We start from the raw sequence: 22,712 nt of genomic DNA on the forward strand, positions 1-22,712 counted from the left end.
CGATGCTTTTTCCTCAGGAAGCCGGCCATCCCCTTTCCTTTCCACCAGCTCAAAACTTCCCCCACCACCTTTTAGGCCTTTGGGATCATGGGCACTATGACTCCACTAATTACTCAAGAAGGCGTGGATAGAATACATTAAACGGTGTTCCCCCTTGTAGTGTACTGTCATATTTTTTGTTTATTTCTTTACTGACTGGTCAAAAGATGGCACCCTATTCCATACGTACTGTACGTATGCATGGTCAGCACAGTTGTCACTGGTGTGTGGCGTGAGGGAAGTGGATCTGAATGGGGGCAGAGTTGCAGAATGTGTAGGAGTCTTCTGTCTGCTATTGTCCGAGTGTTTGTTGACCCTAATCCTCATCACAAGCCTTGCACATCTGAAGGTGTTTTCCCACTGTAACAGAAACACAGGGTTGAAATAAGCAGGGCACACTTGCTGGGTTGGTGTGCCCCGGTCAATGAGTGCACCTGCACTGCCTCTGCGTGGGGTAGTTTGTTTTCTTACAGAAAGACAGTGCATTGTATTAGACCCATAGATCTATAGACGCAGGGCTTTGATGACCAAGTGCTATTTATATTGTTTACATCATAGGAACAAGCATGGCTTTTCTGCTTCAAAGAATTTGAGAGCTAAAACAGTGTTTTGTTTAGTCTAAATAATCATTTCATTTTTCACTTTAGTGTTTCAGTTTCTTTCTTTTTTCACTTTGTTGATAGGCTTTGGCTTTGTTCCCTTGTCTCTGATACAGCTGGTGTTTTACATACATTTACAAACATTTACATACTAACTATCTTACAGCGCTGTTGCAGAGCCTAAATTCATGTTTTTCCATCTTTCAGCAAGCAATATTGTTGATTGATTGGTTGACTGGTTGTTTATACTGCTGAATTTCAGTCAATCTCAGAATCTTTCGAGAATTTGAACTTTTAACAGAAGGTCAAATGCAATCAATTACAAATGCAGTTATGTACAATACGGGGATAATACTTTGCTCTGACTTACAAATCTGCCTTATAAATGGTTTGTAAGCCAAGTGAAACACATTCAATCATCCATCACAATAACAAGCTTGTGTTACAAACAAAAAGAGCTAAAATGGACTCTTGAAATGGACAGGTGCTTTGCTGCCCTCTGCTGTCTTTTTTAGAAGGTTGCACTAAAGATTCTTCCAAGATGCATGGAATGTGCATCTAGAGGGAAAACAAATAAATCAAGCATTGAAGTAAATTTTTCCAGTTTTAATGTTTTGTTGACATCAAAATCATTACAGATTTTTGACATAATAAAATAGTTAAACGTCTGAAGCATTGATAGGGATAGTTCACCCAAAAATCATTTACTCACCCTCATGTCACCCCAGATGTGTGTGACTTTCTTTCTTCTGCTGAACACAAACGAAGAATTTTAGAAGAATATCTCAGCTCTGTAGGTCCATACAATTTAAGTTAATGGTGATCAGCCTTTTGAAGCTCCAAAAAGGACATAAAGTCAGCATAAACATAATCCATCAGACTCCAGTGGTTTAAACAATGTTTTCTGAAGCGATCCAAGAGGGTGAGAATAGACCAAATATACTGTGCATCTTGTCATTGTGGTCTCTATGCACAATCATGATTTCAAACTCGAATATACTTCCTAGAGGTTGATGCATACCCAGAGCACTAGATAGCGCTCCAGGAAATGTAATTGAGCTTGAAACCACAATAGCCAAGGATACTGCTGATGTCAAGATTTATAGTGAAAAATGAGTTACATTTTGGTCATTTCTCACCCAAAACCAATTGGATCACTTCAGAAGACATTGATTAAACCAATGGAGTCATATGGATTATGTTTATGCAGACTTCATCTGCTTTTTGGAGCTTTAAAGGCCTGACCACCATTCACTTGCATTGTATGGACCCACAGAGCTAAGATACTCTTCTAAAAAGAAAAAAGTCATACACATATTAAATGGCATGAGGGTGAGTAAATGATGAATTTAAATTTTTGTGTGAATTAACCCTTTAAGTAGTTTTGTCCTAAAACTGTTTTTTTTTTTTTTTGTTATTAAATATTGTATAGACTTACAGGTCCATCATTATTCTAATGGGAGTTTGTCTGTGATTGTAAAAAGGGAGCATCAAGCTGCACCAAAAACAAAAATCTATTTCCATTTATGCACACAAAGGACTTACATGCACAAATTATACATAATTAAGTGCAGACATACAGTAGATTGATTATTTTATTTGACAAAGATGAAATGGGCTATGATCATTTATACAGCATAATTTATTCCTGTGTCCCTTAGCTTGAATGCTTTTATTTTATTTGAAAATAAGCAGGGTCAAACATTTTATGGGAGGATCCAAAGGGATAACAAAAGATAAAAATAAAAAAAATAAAAAAAAATATTTTTATGCTAAATATCCATGCCATAACCACTTTTGTTCATCTGTATACAAAGAGCAAAAATGTAAATTGAAAAAAAAAAAAAAAAAAAAAAAGTCCAGCCTTTAAAATTAACTAGTTTTGTGCGGACTTAATAGAATACATTTTAGTATCTATTTTTTTGGAATGTGGGTCTTAAATCTGGAACTGCAAACTAGAAAGAGAGAGAAAAAAAATTAAAAAAAATAAAAATAAAGATACATTGCTGGCACTCTGCTGTTGTACATACATATATTATGGTGCATTATACAAACCAAAAATAAAGAACTGAAAGAAAAAAGCTTGGCAATTCCTTAAACATTTATAATTTTCATCAAATATAAATATTTTGACCAACTGTTTAACTGTTGGTCATTTCAACTTCAGCAGTTAACACAGTAGCAGCAAAAAATATTAACAATACCTCAAGGTTTGTTAAAAACACTCCTTCAACAAAGTCCTTCATACATAATGGGGGGGGGGGGGGCTGACTGTTTTAATATCAAAATCAAATTCTTTACTGACATTCAAGAATTCTTGAAAATAATTTACTTCTACAAAATCTAACTACAGATATAAATAACATAATGGAATTATTAAAACTGGTTTGAAATCTAAAAAGCACAGTGACAACAATCTTTGGCCCGGATGTGGTAAATCTGTTTCTTCATCATAGAAGTCAGTCCTCATGGTTCGACACTTCTAAGGAAAAAGAACTGCTAAAAAGGGATAGCAAGCACTGTAAAAATGTGGTAAGTTCTAAATTAAACTCATTTTAATAGTGTCAAATAAATTATTTGATATTTTTAAATAAACCTAAATAAATTGGGTTACACCACTGACAGTCTTTTTTAAGGTAAGATCAGTTAGAAATAGCTCCTTAAGATAACAAATCCACATATTCACTTTTCACAGTGTGTAAGGGATGTACGTCTGTTACAAGACTCTCATTCTTCAATACTTACAAAAATTAAAATATGGATGATTCCTTATATCAGGTCCATGAAGTGGTCTGGCATTTATAGTCAAATACCAAGAGTCACACAAACAGTCATCTGTATTTTACTCTGTGCTTACATTTCTGCATGGTTGCCACATAAATTATAGGGTTTTTATTTTTTGTTTTGTTTCTTTACAAACCGGCTGCAATATGTCCCTTTTTGTACACATGTGCTGCTGATGTCCTGATATTAAGCATGATTGATATAGGAGACTGACCAGCCATCAGTAATGTGTGTGTTTGTTTGGGAGGGTGCTCAGTGTCTCTCATTGTCAGAGGATCCCTGGCGGTCGGGGAAGATGTGAAGCTGGGGATGTTCGATCCCATTGTTGTGGAGATCCTCTTGTTTCTGGAGGCCATGAAGTTTATTCACCAGCTCTGTGATGAAGACCTTATGAAAATGAGGAGGAAAAGCAGACCATCAGACTTAAAACTTAACAATGAAAGACACGATGCAACAGTGGAATGTGACAAACGTTTAGGCATAATGCAATCACAGCAAAAAGGAAACTCAAGAAATAATGGGAATGCTAATGGATAATGTAGCTCTCTCCACATATTATAGACCTCTTTGGTTTGTTATGATCTTTTAAGATTTTGAAGTAACTGTGAATATTTTCATTTGTCCAGGTCCTTCTAGAATTACTTTGGTTAACACTTGGGCTTTGTTTGACTGTTAATGAAACCATTCATATGAAAAACAAGCCCAGCTGCTTACGACTAAATTCTTCCAGAAAAGGTGCAGCCCAGGGTATGTCTACTTTAATCCAGCATTTCTACAAATGGTTGATGCATTCGAAAAATTATCACCATATTGGACATTTGGGATAGTGCTCAGTGAAAACAATGCAACTAATCAAACTTTTTAAAACCTGAAACTGACTTGTCACTACGGACTTCAACTTTGAAAACAGGGGTCAGCAGAGGAAGATGTCACAGTTGTAGAAGCATACAGAGGAAATGTGACTTGTTGTATTTGGTGAAATTGCAGTGGTAAATGGCCGGGGAACTGCCTCCCTAGTCGGATGGTGAAACAACCAAGGGGAACTCCACCGGTCAAATGAAAATATAACCTAATGACCCCCCCCACAAAGACTGCATCCTAATACCAGACCTGATGGTACCACTAACATTGTATTTGTACAGGAAGGGAACCTTTCTGTGTATTATCCCTAATGCATATAAAAGCATGTTTTGATAAAGGGACAGTTTTGACTATTCATCAACACCCTCAGTCACTTTTTTTCCACAGTGTGTCAGTGAATCACTGTTTATAGTAAACCTGAACACTGTAGGGGGTTGTTTTGTTAAAGGTTGGCTAGGTGTAAAAAAAGGACAGTGCATCTTTGTTTGAAATGAGAGGCTTTATTTATTTATTTCCTAGTGTGTGAGAGAATGATAAGTTGAACAGGAGAAAAAAGGTAGAGAAAAATAGGTATGCTGACTTACTTCCGTGTTGTTACCACAGGTATTAAGGATGTCCTGTAAGAAAAAGAAATCAAGAAATTAAATAAACAAATAAAAAAATGCAGAGGGAGAGTGTGTGTTACAGGAATCTATTCCCTGCTGAAAAGACCAGCTTAGACCACCATGAATTCCCATGCTAATCCAGGATGTAGGGTCCTATGATTTCGGCATTGCGGAAAACAAGGGCAGAATCACGTAATCCAGTCATTAAAACAAATTAACTATAGAACACGGAATGTCACGGATTTTGACATATTTGGGATGAAATTTACAATTAATCACATTAAAATCATGATACGTCAAAGGATAATGATTAAAACCACAAAAGGCTGAAATTTAATTAAACAAATACACAGTCTGCAACTCTGCATGAGCTGCGCGCTTCAACAGCAAGCGAATGTGAGAAGCCACTGCTAATACACTAACCTCATTATTAACATCACGTGTGCTCTGTGTATATTAATGACAAAGCAGAGCACTTTATTCACTGTGAAGCGCATAGCACATGCAGACTATATATTTATATAAACCATAGCCTTTTGCGGTTTAATAAGCACATTAGTCCATATAGTGAACTGTTTTTCTGGAGGTGAGAAGTAAAGCCGTCGAAAACATCTGGTTTTCTGCCAAAATGTCAAAACTTAACTAGACAGACTGAAAAAAATGTGACAGAAATATATCACTTCTGTATAGTAAAATGTTATATTCAATGTAGTAGTAGTAATAATAATAATAATAATAATATTATTATTATATTAATACTTATTAATAATATCAATATTACACTATATTTAAGCAATATCTCAAGTAAGAGTTTTATCACTGCTTTTTATGATTACTGTGATGCTCTACTGTGCAGCACTGTATTTGACCAATAATAATAATAATAATAATCATCATCAAAATTAAAGGTGCAGTATGTAACAATTGTTTTTTTGCCAATGTGTGAACGGCTTGTAACGCAACTTAAAAAATGAGCCCTTCCCGGACTTCCTAGGTTGCCTATTAAAGCCTGTTGACTGATTTTCATGCGAAGGGAGAGGGTCGCTTTTGCCGGGAAAATCCAAAGGATGTGACATTTATGCGCGCTCCCGAGAGCCTTGCCTCAGACAGTAATAGCTTCTCTTCCGCTATTCAACAACGACAACAAACAGTCTGCAACACTAGGTAACGTTATCTTAGAGATGGAATCCAGCACACGTCCGGCTCCCAGCACAACACCGACTCCTACATCATTGTTTTGGCCGATGCTCACTTGTGTCCCTATGGAGTGTGTGCAAGAGCGCAAGAATGAGCAACAGGTAGCTGGCTGCAGTTCACTTAACAGCCACATGTGTCATTAATAACAAAGGTTTCTGAATCTTACAACCTGCACCTTTAAATAAAAAAAAAAACCACACTCATATTTTTGTGTTTTGGATTGTGTGAGCCTGAGGATCAGTATAGATGCTCTTCATGTAATAAAAAATAATAAAATGCTATGTTGAAAAGTAATTGTTCTGTTTTCATTTGATTAAAATTCTATAAAATAATTTGATTAGACAGTTTTTTTAATGATAAAATTTAATTAAACTTGAAAACCCAGAATTCAGTGAAAATAAAATGGAAAAAAACAGAATTTGGGAAAAAATAAAACTGATTTTGTAAGGACCTAAGGATGGTTTATACTGGTTAGTGCTGGTCTATGTGGTGGACCAGTATAGCCATGCTGTTTCTAAGCAAACCTAGCAGGAGAAACTGGTCAGCCGACATTCTGAAGCTTGTTAACCATGGAAATCTTGCTGGTTAAGCTTGTTGAGAAGCCTGACGCATGGGAAACCAGCATCCAACACACAAAATTATACTAGGGACCAGTAATGCTGGTTTTTACAGTAGGATGTCATTAGGATAGAAACAGTGGTTTGAAAGAGCAAATACCTTAAGCTTCTGCGTCCGCTCTTCATCACTCTGTAGATCCAGTAGCTCATCAATGTTCACTTCCTCCGGCATCTCCTCTTCCTGTGAGGAGAGAAACAGAGTCACACTCACTCTTAAACATCACAGGGTTGTCCTTTTTATTTCTGTGGTGCCCTCTTTTCGCATCACGTTCACTACCTTACATCTGTCGTGAGACATCTAATGCATCATTTCCACTGGCTTAGAACTGGGGGATATGGGGGGCACACGTCCCCCCCAATGCTGTGAAGGGGGTGATTTGTCCCCCCCAATCATGCATCTGTCCTTGTTTATATATTTTTATCAATGCTGAAAATAATTTCGTATAAGATACCTTGCAATTGCATGGCTGTGAGTCAAGTAAATTTCAAAACTGAAGTCCCCCCTCTGTTGTATGAGTTGGTATCGCCCAGCTAGACGGCGGTGTCACGTGGTACCCGTTTCTTTTCTCAGCACTAGCCTAGATGTGTGAACTCACAGTCGTTTATTATTACCGGATGAGGACTTTCAAAAATGCTTTTATAGATAATGCTGAGGTGGATTTTCATTCACAGGTATGAATCTTTGCAATTATCAGTTTTTATTAAAAATAACTATCCAGAGGGGGGCCTGGGTAACTCAGCGAGTATTGACGCTGACTACCACCCCTGGAGTCACGAGTTCGAATCCAGGGCATGCTGAGTGACTCCAGCCAGGTCTCCTAAGCAACCAAATTGGTCCAGTTGCTAGGAAGGGTAGAGTCACATGGGGTAACCTGCTTGTGGTCACGATTAATGGTTCTCGCTCTCAATGGGGCGCGTGGTAAGTTGTGCGTGGATTGCGGAGAGTAGCATGAGCCTCCACATACGGAGTCTCCGCAGTGTCATGCACAATGAGCCACGTGATAAGATGCACGGATTGATGGTCTCAGAAGCGGAGGCCACCCGGATTGAGGTGAGTAACCGCGCCACCACGAGGACCTACTAAGTAGAAAGAATTGGGCATTGCAAATTGGGAGAAAAGGGGATAAAAAAAAATTAAATATCCAGTGTAAAATGTCTCCAAATGATATAAAGCATTCTTAGATTTAAATGCGGATGCATGGAGGATTCGGTGTTCAGAGCGTCAAGTGCCCCCTGCAGGAATAAAACACCTAAGACAGTCAGTGGCTGACGACGTGCAATTTCGGTCTGTAGGTCTGTAACCCACACAAAACTTTCATATGAATTTAGAAAACATGAAATATATCACATGAGTCATATGTGGAGTCAGTTAAGATGTTAAAGGTGTCCATAGAAATGATCAGTAGTTTTTTATGGTGAGGAAAGCAGACAAGCATGTCAGATGAGCAGCTAAGAATTGTAATTTTCTGAAAGGGTAAATTTTTTCTGAAACATTAACCCTAATGCTTTTTCTGAATGTTTGATATGTTAGTGTATAAATATTTAAGAGTATGCATTGAAGGGGGCCTGGGTAGCTCAGGAAGTAAAGACGCTGACTACCACACCTGGAGTTGCAAGTTCGAATCCAGGGCGTGCTGAGTCACTCCAGTCAAGCTTCCTAAGCAACCAATTGGCCCCGGTTGCTAGGGTGGGTAGAATAACGCTGGGTTAACCTCTTTGTGGTCGCTATAATGTGGTTCTCACTCTCGGTGGGGCACGTGGGGAGTTGTGCGTGGATGCCTCAGAGAATAGCGTGAGCCTCCACACGCGCTACGTCTCTGCGGTAACGCGCTCAACAAGCCACTTGATAAAATGAGTGGATTTACGGTCTCAGACGCGGAGGCAACTGAGATTTGACCTCCGCCACCCGGATTGAGGCGAGTCACTGCGCCACTTCAAGGACTAAGTGCACATTGGGAATTGGGCTTCCAAATTGAAAAAAAAAAAAAAGAATGTATGCATTGAATTCGGTATGACGGGATTGCACAGTTTTAATATTTACTGCGAGTAAAAATATCATGGTTAATTTAACCACAAGAATTTAGAATCCACAGTTAAAAACCGTGAAATGCTTTATTTACACGTGGCAAAAATATTATATATAAATGTATAAATATATAATATAAAAGAGTTTTTCGTAAGATTTTGTAAACCTAAATGGGAAAACTCTTGTGTCTGTGTGGGTACTGGAGCTGTAGCTATGGTTACAGATGTTGGCCACATGGTGCTTTAATGGCCTAGTGTCGCGAACTGAACGTGAACTTTCAATTCACGTGAAACTGAAGCTTAAACACACAAATTCCAAAATATAACAGGAATTCGTCTACCAGACTCATATCTATCAAAAAAGTGACTTAAAATCAGCTGTTTGGCAGCTTTTAAATGACTGACTGAAGACGACAGATGTATATTATGCAGACAGAAGTCCTAGAAAGACACACATTCTACAAATGGGACAGGATGCTCCACTAGTCGGTCCAACAAAAAGCTAGTAAGTTTAATATTTTTAGCTGTTCTGATTTTAAAGTGATGAATTAAAGATGCCACTTTTTGTAATGTTTAAATGTGCTGACAGTGTGCGGTGCATTGCATTTAGTTACTAACAGCAAGTAAACTTTGAATCGTCCTCATTATTTAAAGCATTGCTTCTGTACAAATTCACCACATTCAACAATAAATGTACATTTTAGTCACGATCGGACTTTAAATTGCCTGCTGTAAGCAATGTTCCTGTTATTATGCATAGTCCAAAGGTTTATTTGTAAGGTGTTGTGGACATTATTTAGAGTCTGTTGCCGATTCTTTATGTTGGGTTTATGTTGGGATTCTTTATGAAGAAAAAACTGTTTAATGCTGTGAACTAAATATTGCGCACCCACAATAATCTTACATTTACGCACTTTTGAAGCACTCTGTTTACACTTCACTGAGCTCGGGATGTGCATAAGCGGTGTTGTGGCCTAGATTGGAGTGTCTCCATTGTATGTGTGTATTTATCAGTTCTTATTATAGTGCTTCCCTTAGCATCCACATATCCCCCAGAAATGTCCACTTAGATGTTTAGACAGTTGTTATACAATATGCATTTTTTGTATCAGTGCTGTTGAATAAGAAAATGTGAATATAATTGTAAAACCGGTTAACCGCGATTTCTTTCCTTCTTTCGCGTAATCTAACCTTCAAAAACTCACATGCGTTATCCCTACATTGAATACTTTTTTTAATCTGTGCATTAATTTGAACTTTTATTATGCTTGCTTGACTGCCAACCACAGAAATCAAATGAATCTCTTGCCAATCTGTCTCTAAAGGTTACAAGTCATACTAAATGTTAAAGTCATGAAGTCAGAGGGTGGCATAGTATGCAATTCCACACAGACAGCCTTTACGTCTTAAAGAGCTAAAATAAAAGCATTGTCTCCTGCTCTACTCAGCAGCTGTCAATCTAGGCCAGGCAGCTGTCACTAAACACTAATCTATTGTGTTGGGTTAAACTAGTCCCTCCCTTCCCAACTTAAATACACCTACAGATAGTTCAAACTGCATATTCATGTTGATACTCAGTGCCATGTTACTTGCATCGTAGGATATTACTCATAGCACATTATAAAATACATAAACACATTATTAAACAGTTCCCTGGAATAATCAATTCTGATAGTCTCTCTCTCTTAATACCATGGCAAATTGAAATAGCTGATCGGCGGCATCTTGCAACTCAGAACAGATAAGATCAGGGTCCTGATCACCCTGTCTTGGTTTATTTTGCACTAAAGACCAGCTGACTGAACATTAGGTACATACAGTATATCTTATTAATGTCCTGCTGCCTGGCTGGCTAGATAAATCAACAGCACTGACTTAAAAATCTTTATAACGGCACTGGAAATAAAATTGTCTTGTATTGGAAAATGGTGTACCTGCAGAAATACAACACAATATTTGTGCTGTGCACTTCTGTGTTTGGAAAATAATTTGAGCTTCACATCACTTTCTATTGTGGCAAGATGCCTTGGGGTAACTAAATTTCAAAGTAGGCCAAGGGCAATTTTCAGAACCCTCTAGTAAATCATTCACAGAAGCCAAACCAGCTAAAAAAAAAACACCCACCAGTGAGACAAAACAGCCTCTTGCGAAATGAAGGCAAAACAAAAGTCACCATATTTTCATACCAAATAGACCTGATCTGGAGATAATTAATTTGAACCATTGATAACCTCTGTGCTTACTGGTCTTGAGCAAATATGCTGTGATTTGCTTGACAAACAGTATCTGGAATTTGGAAAAGATACAGGAATCTATTAATTTTAATATTTGCACACAATACACAGTATAAATGTAATGCAAATTTCAGAGTGAAACAGGAGTTCTGGGAAAGTAAATAAAAAAACAAAACAAAAAAAAAAACATAAATTAGACTATCAAATCAGCGATTACAAGACCCGAGTCATAGAATGTGTTGGTATTTATTCTAAACTTATCACCAAGTAATTCCGCAATTACAATACGTCACAACTTTTTTACCAGTGTTAGTTCCAAATTACCATCAGTATAGTCTACACACCCACAACAGGTAAACGCTGGTCATGAAAACCAAAGTGTTTGGTGCTATGGTTATGGAGAACCACAGGGAACAAGGTTGGCATGGGAGTACTTTCAAAATTCTGAAACTAACACCACCGCCGAAAGGTCAATCACAGTAAGATCCAAGCAGAAAACCCTACAGGGGCATCAGTGACCTTTCTTTTAACTCCAAATGCCACTGAAATGCTGTGAAACAAACATGCCCCCTCACACACTGGTCATACTAAGCAACCTGTCAATAAGTTAGTAAGTTATCGACACTGCTTTACATTTTGTGGTTAAGTACGATCACAAGAAAAGCAGTGTACTCAAGAGAACTAAATATTGTCATTGACATTATTGCTTCATAACATTTGTTAATCTATCAATAATGAAAAGAAGAACATAGGGGCCCTTCACACAGGACACATTTTCAGACTGATTTCACTGTGAATTCAGCAATAGTAGGTTGAATATTTTGCTGCTGAAAACAGTCTGTGCCAACCAAAATTTGAAGCACTGCCTCCAGTGGCTGAAGCTGAAAGTGTTGTTGAATGTTTGGCCTTGTTTGAGCTCCATTTTCCAGGTGAAATTTCCACAGAGTGGCACCTATAGAGAGTAATCAGAAATGCATATTTTAAAGGCATAGTTCACACAAAAGGAAAATTCTCTCATTAGCTGCTCACGCTCATGCCATCCCAGATGTGTATGACTTACTTTCTTCTGTAGAACACAAACGAAGATTTTTAGAAGAATATTTCAGCTCTGTAGATCCTTTCAATGCAACTGAATGGTGGTCAGAACTTTAAAGGTCCAAAAAGCAAATAAAGGTAGCATAAACGTAATCTATATGAATCCAGTGGTTTAATCCATATCTTCAGAAGCGATATGATAAGTGTGGGTGATAAACAGATCAATGTGTAAGTCATTTTTTTTACTATAAATCTCCACTTTCACTTCTTTTGTTTTTGGCGATTCACATTCTACGTGCATTTCACCACCTACTGGGCAGGGAAGAGATTTTATAGTAAAAAAAAAAAAAAGAATTAAATATTGATCTGTTTCTCACCCACACCTACCATATCGCTTCAGAAGACATGGATTAACCTCCAATGGAGTATTTTGGATTACATTTATGCTGCCTTTACATGCTTTTCGGACCTTAAAAGTTCTGATCACTATTCACTAGAAATGTATGGACCTACAGAGCTGAAATATTCTTGTCAAAATCTTTTTGTATAGCAGAAGAATGTCACATCTTGGATGGTACAAGGGTGAGTAAATAATGGGAGTTTTCATTTTTGGGTGAACTATCCCTTTAACTCTAGCCCTTAAACCAGAGCCTAACCCTAAACTTAACCATAAAAAAAATAAAAAATATTTAAGAGCAAAAATGCAGCCTCTGAATTGTGCTCACCATTGTTTATATGACCGCGATTACTTTCTGCAGACAAGAATTTGAATCTCTGAAGTTGCTTGCATAATATGCTGCTTATCAGTAATTCAGCAGAATGGGGTTGATTTCAGCATATATGCATATATATGCATTAAAAAAAAAAAAACTAGATTCAGTGCAATGGTAAAAAGAACCATTTTTAAATGTTGTACTTTTTTTTAACTTGACACATTGTCTTAAAAACATGGTGTTCATGGCATGAGATGCTGAAAAAATTGCAAGACGTGTCGCAATGGTCATAGACATTCATCTAACACATATAAATTTCATAGACAAATAAATTTAACATTTAAACAGTTCAGATGGACTCAAGAACACATCATGTGTCAACCGCATACACATGATCTTTGAGGACCTCTTTGAGGAAGATTCTGTCTATTCACAGTATATTTTTTTGGCCATTGCTTTACAAAACAGTCTGCGACACCTTTTGGCTTGACAAAATCACTGTTTCCGATCAAACATGGACTCTTTCGGGGGCCTGGGTAGCACAGAATTGATGCTGACTACCACCCCTGGAGTCGCGAGTTCGAATCCAGGGCGTACTGAGTGACTCCAGCCAGGTCTCCTAAGCAACCAAATTGGCCCGGTTGCTAGGGAGGGTAGAGTCACATGGGGTAACCTCCTCGTGGTCACCACTCTCAATGGGGCATGTGGTAAACGTGGATCATGGAGAGTAGCATGAGCCTCCACATGCAGAGTCTCTGTGGTGTAATGCACGACGAGCCACGTGTTAAGATGCGCGAATTGACTCAGAAGTGGAGGCAACTGAGGCTTGTCCTCCACCACCCAGATTGAGGGGAGTAACCGCGCCATCACGAGGACCTACTAAGTAGTGGGAATTGGGCATTCCAAATTGGGAGAAAAAGGGGATAAAAAATAAAAAAAAACATGGACACTTTCACCTTTAAGCATGAGTGCTTAGTAGTGAATCACTCCAACTGGTTTGGCATCAGCCGATCCCCCAGGGCTGTGATTCAGTCCCTATTATTTCCAGGCCAGTGGCTACTGGGTAAGTGAGTTTTTCGCCCTGCTTTCTTTGAGATGGTCTGATTTCTTCGTATTCATAGTTTCCATTCTATAAAAGAGCAGTACACCTGATTCAAATACCCATCTTCTGTGTGTCTTTGAGCAAGTTATTTTTTATGTGGGTAGATCAGAGACATACAACATGAATACAGTTTATAAAAGCAATATTTCCAACATCTACATTTGAAAAAAATAAAAATAAAAAATTTTATTTACACATTCTATAAAATGTTCCTGTCTGTGCCAAGTCCATTTTAAACACCTGAGCAAAGGTATGCATCACATTTATTATTGCTCGTACATAAAGGTAATACTTAGGTACAACTGGTCCCACACCATGTGCTACAGAAATGAATGATACCTAAAATTGCACAGATTGCTGATGAGAGGTGTACCATTTCTTTTAGAAGAAATACACATTAAAGACTGGTCTTTTGATTTGGACCCGTAAGCAACCACCTAGCAATGCATCTGCAACCATCCTGAACACCCTAGCATCACTTTTGCACATACAAGCACCACAAAACAAATTTAGTTCTACATTCACACCCTTTCATGGGACACACTTTAGCATGATGAACTACAGGTACATGCTGCTTATTATAATTATGCATTCATCGATCTTAAGTGCTATGTATAATCGCTGATGGAGCAACGTGTGCACTTCAGCAGCTCTCACATCAGCTCTGTCCAATCAGAGTAAAATGTCAAAACCTTTGTGCATCATCTGTCCTCAAGACTCCATACACTGTGATGTAACAGTATGTTGTTCCACTTTACAGGCAAAAGTGCCAGTGAAATGGGCTGACATTGGTTAGTCTACCTAATTACATTATGTGCCTTTGCTGGCCTTCTTAACATTTACTTAAAATAAATACAACACAAGAAACATTTTCTTTTTTTTTTAAATAAATGATTTAGTGTAAGCCTATCGTGACATACTAGGTGATCATATTAGAAACAAAAACTCATCTTTGAAATGTAATATTGTTTGTAAACTTCCTAACTTGAACCTCTCTTGCCCTTTCGATGCTTATATAAGCCCTCTAGTACTTTTGCTGTTCAGGACAACATCCATAGAGGTGCATCCATTTTTTGTTCTTCATTCCCACAGGACTGGAACTAGCAGACACCTTAGAAGATTTGTGTTTTATATAGTGGTGACAAAGCATAACAATGTATTAATACTTAAACCATTTATGAATTTAAAGGGATAGTTCATCCAAAATTGAAAATTCTCTCATCATTTACTCGATACCCCATCTTTCTTCTACAGAACACAAAACTTTTAGAAGAATATCTCAGCTCTCCAAGTCCATATAATGCAAGTGAATGGTGGCCAGAACTTTGAAGCTCCAGAAAGCACATAAAGGCAGCAAAAAAACATCCAGTAGTCCAGAGTGGTTTAATCCATATCTTCAGAAGCGATACGATAGGTGTGGGTGAGAAACAGATCAATATTTAAGTCCTTTTTTAATATAAATCTCCACTTTAACTTTCATTTTCACATTCTTTCGTTTTTGGCGATTTGCATTCTTTTTGCATATCGCCACCTACTGGGCAGGGAGGAGAACTTATAGCAAAAAGGGACATAAATATTGATCTATTTCTCACCCATACCCATTTCATTTCTGAAGATATGGATTTAACTGCTGGAGTCATGTGGATTACTTTTATGCTGCCTTTATGTCCTTACAGGACCTTTAAATTTCTGGTCACCATACACTTGCATTGTATGGACCTACAGAGTTGATATAATATTCTAAAAATCTCTGTGTTCAGCAGAAGGAAGAAAGTAATACACATCTAGGATGGCATGAGGGTGAGTAAATGAAGAAAGAAGTTTCATTTTTGGGTCAACTATCCCTTTAAGTGGGAACATTTGTGTCTGGAATGGACCTCATTTACAGTAGCGCCATCTTTTATTTTTGACGGGAATGATAACAAGGCTGTGAGGGATAGAGTAACAGTCTCTTCAATAGGTTGTTCAGTTGTTTAAAGTGTTTTGTGTTCCGCTGACAAAACATTGACAAAAACAAAATAAAAAAAAAATCTAAGTAATTTTAGTTGACAAAAAAATTCCAGAAAACATGAGTTCAGTCATGACAACTTTCAGAAGGATTTAGCATGTTAATGTGACATATTGATAGGATATTGGTCTTGGTGGACTTGATCTGCTACACTGCTGCTGCAGAGTAAGTACGGAGATTGCTACTGCTAGTGCACACACAGACATACTGAGTCAAGCATGTATGACATGCTGCTGCACAATTAGGCATAAATACAATCCCCATGTAGCCGATTGAGACAAGTGATGCTAGGGAGAAGGGTTTCAGAGAAAACTCTCCCTGCACAATGTAGTGAAGATTTGCAAACTGAGCCAATTTAAAGCTGAAGTATGTAATTTCTGCAACACTACAGCCATGATCTCAAACCCTAGTGAGCTGCATATGAAGGCAGCATGTTAAGGCACATTCCTGACAATAGCTGTTTCAAAAGGTAGGCAACAATTATGTTGTCTCCTAAAATACAATAAGGCAGCATCGCATGTATCATTTACAGCTGAAGTCAGAAGTTTACATACACTTAGGTTGAAGTCATTAAAACTAATTTTTTAACCACTCCACAGATTTAATATTAGCAAACTATAGTTTTGGCAAGTCGTTTAGGACATCTACTTTGTGCATGACACAAGAAATTTTTCCAACAATTGTTTACAGACAGATTGTTTCACTTTTAATTGGCTATATCACAATTCCAGGGGGTCAGAAGTTTACATTCACTACATTAACTGTGCCTTTAAAGCAGCTTGGAAAATTCCAGAAAATGTCAAGCTTTTAGGCAATTAGCTTCTGATAGGCTACCTGGCTAATTGAAGTCAATTGGTGGTGTACCTGAGGATGTGTTTTAAGGTCTACCTTCAAACTCAGTGCCTCTTTGCTTGACATCATGGGAAATTAAAAAGAAATCAGCCAAAACCTCAAAAAAAAATTTGTGGACTTCCACAAGTCTGGTTCATCCTTGGGAGCAATTTCCAAATGCCTGAAGGTACCACGTTCATCTGTACAAACAATTGTATGCAAGTATAAACACCATGGGACCACGCAGCCATCATCTCACTCAGGAAGGAGACGGATTCTGTCTCCTAGAGATGAATGTAGTTTGGTGCAAAAAGTACAAATTAATCCCAGAACAACAGCAAGGACCTTGTGAAGATGCTGGAGGAAACAGGTAGATAAGTATCTATATCCACAGTAAAACGAGTCCTAAACCGACATAGCCTGCTCAGCAAGGAAGAAGCCACTGCTCCAAAACCACCATAAAAAAGCCAGACTACAGTTTGCAAGTGTACATAGGGACAAAGATTTTTTGAAATTTCCTCTGGTCTGATGAAACAAAAATTGAACTTTTTGGCCATAATGACCATCGTTATGCTTGGAGGAAAAAGGGTAAGGCTTGCAAGCCAGAGAAAACCATCCCGACCGTGAAGCATATGGGTGGCAGCATCATGTTGTGGGGGTGCTTGGCTGCAGGAGAGACTGGTGCACTTCACAAAGTAGTTATATTGACATAACATATCAAGACATCAGCCATGAAGTTAAATCTCGGCCGCAAATGGGTCCTCCAAATGGACACTGACCCCAAGTATACCTCCAAAGTTGTGGCAAAATGGCTTAAGGACAACAAAGTCAAGGTATTGGAGCGGCCATCACAAATTCCTGACCTCAATCTGAAAGAAAATTTGTGGGCAGAACTGAAAAAGCATGTGCGAGCAAGGAGGCCTACAAACCTGACTCAGTTACATCAGTTCTGTCTGGAGGAATGGGCCAAAATTCCAGCAACTTATTGTGAGAAGCTTGTGGAAGGCTACCCAAAATGTTTGACCCAAGTTAAACAATTTAAAGGCAATGCTACCAAATACTAACAAAGTGTATGTAAACTTCTGACCCACTGGGAATGTGATGAAAGAAATAAAAGCTGAAATAAATAATTTCTCTACTATTATTCTGACTTTTCACATTCTTAAAATAAAGCAGTGATCCTAACTGACCTAAGACAGGCAATGTTTTCTATGATTAAATGTCAGGAATTGTGAAAAACTGAGTTTAAATATATTTGGCTATGGTGTATGTAAGACTTCAACTTTATGAAGAGGCAATCCAAGAATGCATTACAACGAGGGTTGTGTCTAGAAGTGAACCGTCTTTCTGGGAAAGTCTTGAGTCATATTGGCTGTAATGTATTTCCATGTCGGTTAGGAGGCTGCCTGAGAAGGCAGCTACCTATTTAGGCAGTAGGCAACAACTTTTTGGAGCAGAATGAATATCTTCCAGCTAATTTTGTAACCTATTACTAATTTTTCATGTTTACATATCAGATAAGTCACATCAGTAACACAAAGTTTTGTGACTAGAGGTTTAGATCATGTGTGATGTTAGGCATGGAATTAAAGATGAGCTCGCCCCTGGACTACATACAGACTTTCAGCAGACCACAAAGGGGCTCTAATCTGGGCTTTTGATTCAGCTTTGATACAGCTGTGGGCTAATGGCAGAGGACTAATGGTCCTGTTTAATAGGGCATGTGATGTCCTGTGTGTGGACCAATAGGTAGCGGGTAGTTGTTTGGTGGGATGGGGGTGGAGAAGAGTTGCAGGAGAGCTTTCTTTGTGTGATACAGTGACATATGGGGTCTTCATTTCCACAGCCCCCATCCCCCTCACTCATAAGAAACACCCCATGAGACAAATATACCATCAATCAATCCCAGGACCAGTAGTGTTAAGAGCATGCCGTTGTCAGGACTGCTACTGGCAGGAAATGAATGGGGGGGGGGGGGGCGCGGCGGCTATACAGCCTCAGTGGGGGCTATTTCTTTTTAGCACCAAGGTCACATCATAAAGATTAGAATAGATTGCTGTGTGTGATATTCTGCCATAATACGAGTGTTTCCGGGACTAGAGAACAAACATTTCAGGGTTGTTGATCATTTATGGGCATCTTCTTAAGTTTGCTTCACCATTATGTGCAGATGCAGAGCCACACTAAGATGCGTAACACTCCTCCAATGATCAGACAGAATCAGCCTGATTATTGACAGTTTTGAGGTCTGTTTTATTTAATCAGTGCTTACCAATGCACAGCAATACACTGATAACTACCTATCATCAGCTTATTAAAAAAAATCTTACAACGCAAGAAAACGGTGTTTAGATGAGACTTTAAATCATGGAACATTCTCTCCTTTTGACATCAAAACATACAGTCCTGCACACAACACTTGCACACATCGGATAAGCGGTAGAGATGCCGGTAAAGGCATTTACATGCAACACAATATCGGGGTAGAGAGCAAAAATCTACCTGTGTTGTTTGGTTTACACTCACTGAGCACTTTATTAGGATCATTATGGTCCTAATAAAGTGCACGACATGGTCTTCTGCTGTTGTAGCCCATCCGCCTCAAGGTTTAAAGTGTTGTGCAACCTGAGATGCTATTCTGCTCACTACAGTTGTACAGAGTGGTTATCCAAGTTACCGTAGCCTTTCTGTCAGCTCGAACCAGTCTTGCCATTCTCCGTTGACCTCTCTTATCAACAAAGCGTTTCCGTCCGCAGAACTGCAGCTCACTGGATGTTTTTGGCACCACTCTGAGTAAACTCTAAGAGACTGTTGCGCGTGAAAATCCCAGATCAGCACAGAAATATTCAAATCAGCCTGTCTGGCATCAACAATCATGCCACAGTCCAAATCACAGATCACATTTTTCCCCATTCTGATGGTTGATGTGAACATTAACTGAAGCTCCTGACCCGTATCTGTGTGATTTTATGCACTACACTGCTGTCACACTATTGGCTGATTAGATAATCGCATGAATTTGTAGGTGTACAGGTGTTCCTCATAAAATGCTCTGTGAGTGTATGCTTAAACTATTTATGACCTTTCACCAAGAAAGAAAAGCTGTTTAAGGTGTTTTCATGACCACACGTTGTCGACTTAAGCATTAATGGTTTAAGATTGAGCATGTAAAGGTGCACATTTTAGGGAACAACCTGAAATCATCTACTTTGTTGGGTCTCTATGAAGAAAATGGCTTGAAAACATACTAAATAATGTACTAATGAAAATATAAAAATGCAAAAAGGGTTTATGTGAGGGTTAGGTTAAAGGGTTTTAAGGCTAAAAATATTAGTGGAGTATAAAAACAATAGACCTTAATGGAAAGTCCCCACTATGATAGAAAAACAAACCCTTAGGTTTTATTGGACCATCACTTTCAGATGGTTTTCAAAAATGGCATTAACTGCAAGTTTAACTGACAATGACACTCAAATTGATTGAATATTTTTGAATTGACTGAATATCAGAAGCTTTTTTTTTTTTTTCAAGATATAAAATTTAAAGAAGGCTATGTACTGTAAAAACAGCAAGGCTTCCATCTACACTCTACATTACCAGCCAAGTGTCCAGAATCACAAAGCAGTAGTAGGGGAAAACCAATTTCAACCTCCAACATTATAATATGAGAACCCATTTCATCATCTTATATAAAAATTGTAATCTAACTAGTCAACTGGTACCTCTCGTCTGTTTTTATTGTGTTTTATGGGCGCAAAACCCATCTTATTCATTGATTACATAACTTCATAAATGTGTTTATAATGGCAACATGCTATGTAGGCTCATGTGCGTGTCAGAGCCAAAGCATCTCCTTCCTCACATCCACCATCCCAAAGCCCAATCAAGCCCTGTGACAGAGAGTATTTACTGTTATTCAGGCACCTGTTGGCATCCCAGAAGTCCAGACAGCTCTCCATGTAGGGCAGCAGGCGCACCAACAAGCCACATTTTAAGCATTTACGATCAGCTCCCTGATCTTTGCCATGTTGCTCATGGGACCTGGGCCCTCCAGTTACCAGAACTGGGCCCTAAAATATCCCAAGGCACAGGAATGCAAACTAACCATATATCATTTGTCAGCATTTCTGCATATCACACGTTTTTTGTTTTTTTTTTCCTCCCCAATTGCTCAATTCCCAATGCACTCTAGGTCCTCGTGGTGGCGTAGTGACTCACTTCAATGCGGGCGGTGGAGTACGAATCTCAGTTGCCTCCGTGTCTGAGACAGTCAATCCGCTCATCTTATCACGTGGCTTGTTGAACGCGTTGTCGCAGAGACATAGCGTGTGGAGGCTCAAGCTAATCTCCGCGGCATCCACGCACAACTCACCACATGCCCCACCAAGAGCGAGAACCACATTATAGCGACCGCGAGGAGGTTAACCCCATGTGACTCTACCCACCCTAGCAACAGGGCCAATTAGTTTCTTAGGAAGCCTGACTGGAGTCACTCAGCACGCCCCAAACTTGCGACTCCAGGTGTGGTAGTCAGTGTCTTTACTTGCTGAGCTACCCAGGCCCCCCTTATCAGACATGTTTTTGTCTTGACCACGTTATTTTTTCAAACCTCCCATGAGAACAGAGAAAGCAGCTTGAGCTTGAAGTTACAGTACATCAGCCATGTTTAATCAACAGCTAAATCACACCCAACCCCCCCACCCCCCCACCCCCACTTCCTTTTTTTTTTTTGCATTTACTTCTGTGGTCTTAACTGAAGCTTTGCAGATGAGAATACTTGTTAAACACTTAATATCAAATAAATTATTGTTGGCTTTTCAGGCAAATCTTTTGGAATCTGTGATTACATCAATATTATATACACAAAAATACAATCTCCAAAATTATACCAAAATATTTTTACTATGGAAACATAAGAAGATAATTCAAAGTTTCACCACATGTATCCTATGTGAGTCTGGCCCACAGCATGAAAGGTTCACGCCCTTGATGTTTGTTCAATCAAAAAATATTTTGAAATTTACTTGTGCAATAAATATGATTCATAACATGGAAAAATAAATCACATTTTGCATAGCTTTAAATGTAATCAGCAAAGTAATTTACACTACATTCTGTATTCATATAATGCGACACCTACTTAATATTTGAGGCACGTTGCTTTAATAGGTGCACGTGGATATGGTGATTTAAAACTACGTCCCACTTTGACAAAATACTTGCACTATTAGATAGCCTACTCGATTACTGAATCTTACAAATGAAACATTACACCATTTCCACACGAGCGCATTTTTCAGCAACGCCGTTTGGTGCTGGTATATCAGTATTATCTTTAAATAATCACATAATTTGTTAAATACATTCATTCAATTACCATTTTCCCCCTCATTTTTCTTCATTTTTATTTGCCTAATATTATTCTTAGCTACAAGAGGACTCACCCTTCCCAAATACAGCTCGTCAAGTCCAGTATCTATCCACTTTTCCACATCTAAGCGCCTCTGAAGTTCCTTTCTGTTATATTTTACCGTGACACGCGCTTGTCTCTTCTGCACGCTCAATCCACCTTCCCTGCCGGCACCTCGGTTCGGTGAGTGGACTTTGTTGTTATAACGTCTCCCCATCCGATTCGCAGCCATCTTCAGACTGACCGTCGGATGGACACTTGCATACAAATAATTGACGAAGAGTCTGGCACGAGGGCGTGCTGACACCTCCAGAGTGCAATAGAGTGCGCTCTGCCACAGGGTCCTAGTGCTGCGAAGTTGCTGTCTTACTTGCTATATTCAACTTATCCCCAAAATAACCATTTTATATTTGTGTACCGCACAAAAAAAAAAAAAAAAAAAAAAATATATATATATATATATATATATATATATATATATATATATATATATATATATATATATATATACATTTTTTTTTTTGTGCGGTACACAAATATAAAATGGTTATTTTGGGGATATATATATATATATATATATATATATATATATATATATATATATATATATATATATATATATATATATATAATTGTAATATCACACCAAATT

At 38.3% G+C, this 22,712-nt stretch overlaps 1 protein-coding gene across 1 annotated transcript; it reads right to left on the bottom strand.

Moving 5' to 3' along the window:
* Positions 1 to 1,229: 1,229 nt before the first annotated feature.
* LOC127422659 (protein phosphatase 1 regulatory subunit 14A-like) lies at positions 1,230 to 22,325 on the bottom strand. Its single transcript, XM_051666426.1, has 4 exons — positions 22,095 to 22,325; positions 6,803 to 6,883; positions 4,868 to 4,900; positions 1,230 to 3,809 (listed from the first exon to the last, which is right to left on the bottom strand). Exons 1-4 carry the CDS (start codon positions 22,290 to 22,292, stop codon positions 3,675 to 3,677), a joined length of 447 nt encoding a protein of 148 aa, XP_051522386.1. The 5' UTR covers positions 22,293 to 22,325; the 3' UTR covers positions 1,230 to 3,674.
* Positions 22,326 to 22,712: the final 387 nt, after the last annotated feature.

Source organism: Myxocyprinus asiaticus, chromosome 31 (genome assembly GCF_019703515.2).
Source record: "Myxocyprinus asiaticus isolate MX2 ecotype Aquarium Trade chromosome 31, UBuf_Myxa_2, whole genome shotgun sequence".
NCBI classification, from domain to species: domain Eukaryota; kingdom Metazoa; phylum Chordata; class Actinopteri; order Cypriniformes; family Catostomidae; genus Myxocyprinus; species Myxocyprinus asiaticus.

Bases quoted from the DNA above. Each gene is read 5' to 3' on its own strand.
- LOC127422659 (XM_051666426.1), bottom strand. From the start codon at position 22,292: ATGGCTGCGAATCGGATGGGGAGACGTTATAACAACAAAGTCCACTCA. The intron at 6,884-22,094 runs GTGAGTCCTCTT...CTCTCCTCACAG, and splicing joins ACGAGCTGTATTTGGGAAGG to GAAGAGGAGATGCCGGAGGA. The intron at 3,810-4,867 runs GTAAGTCAGCAT...CATTTTCATAAG, and splicing joins CCTGTGGTAACAACACGGAA to GTCTTCATCACAGAGCTGGT.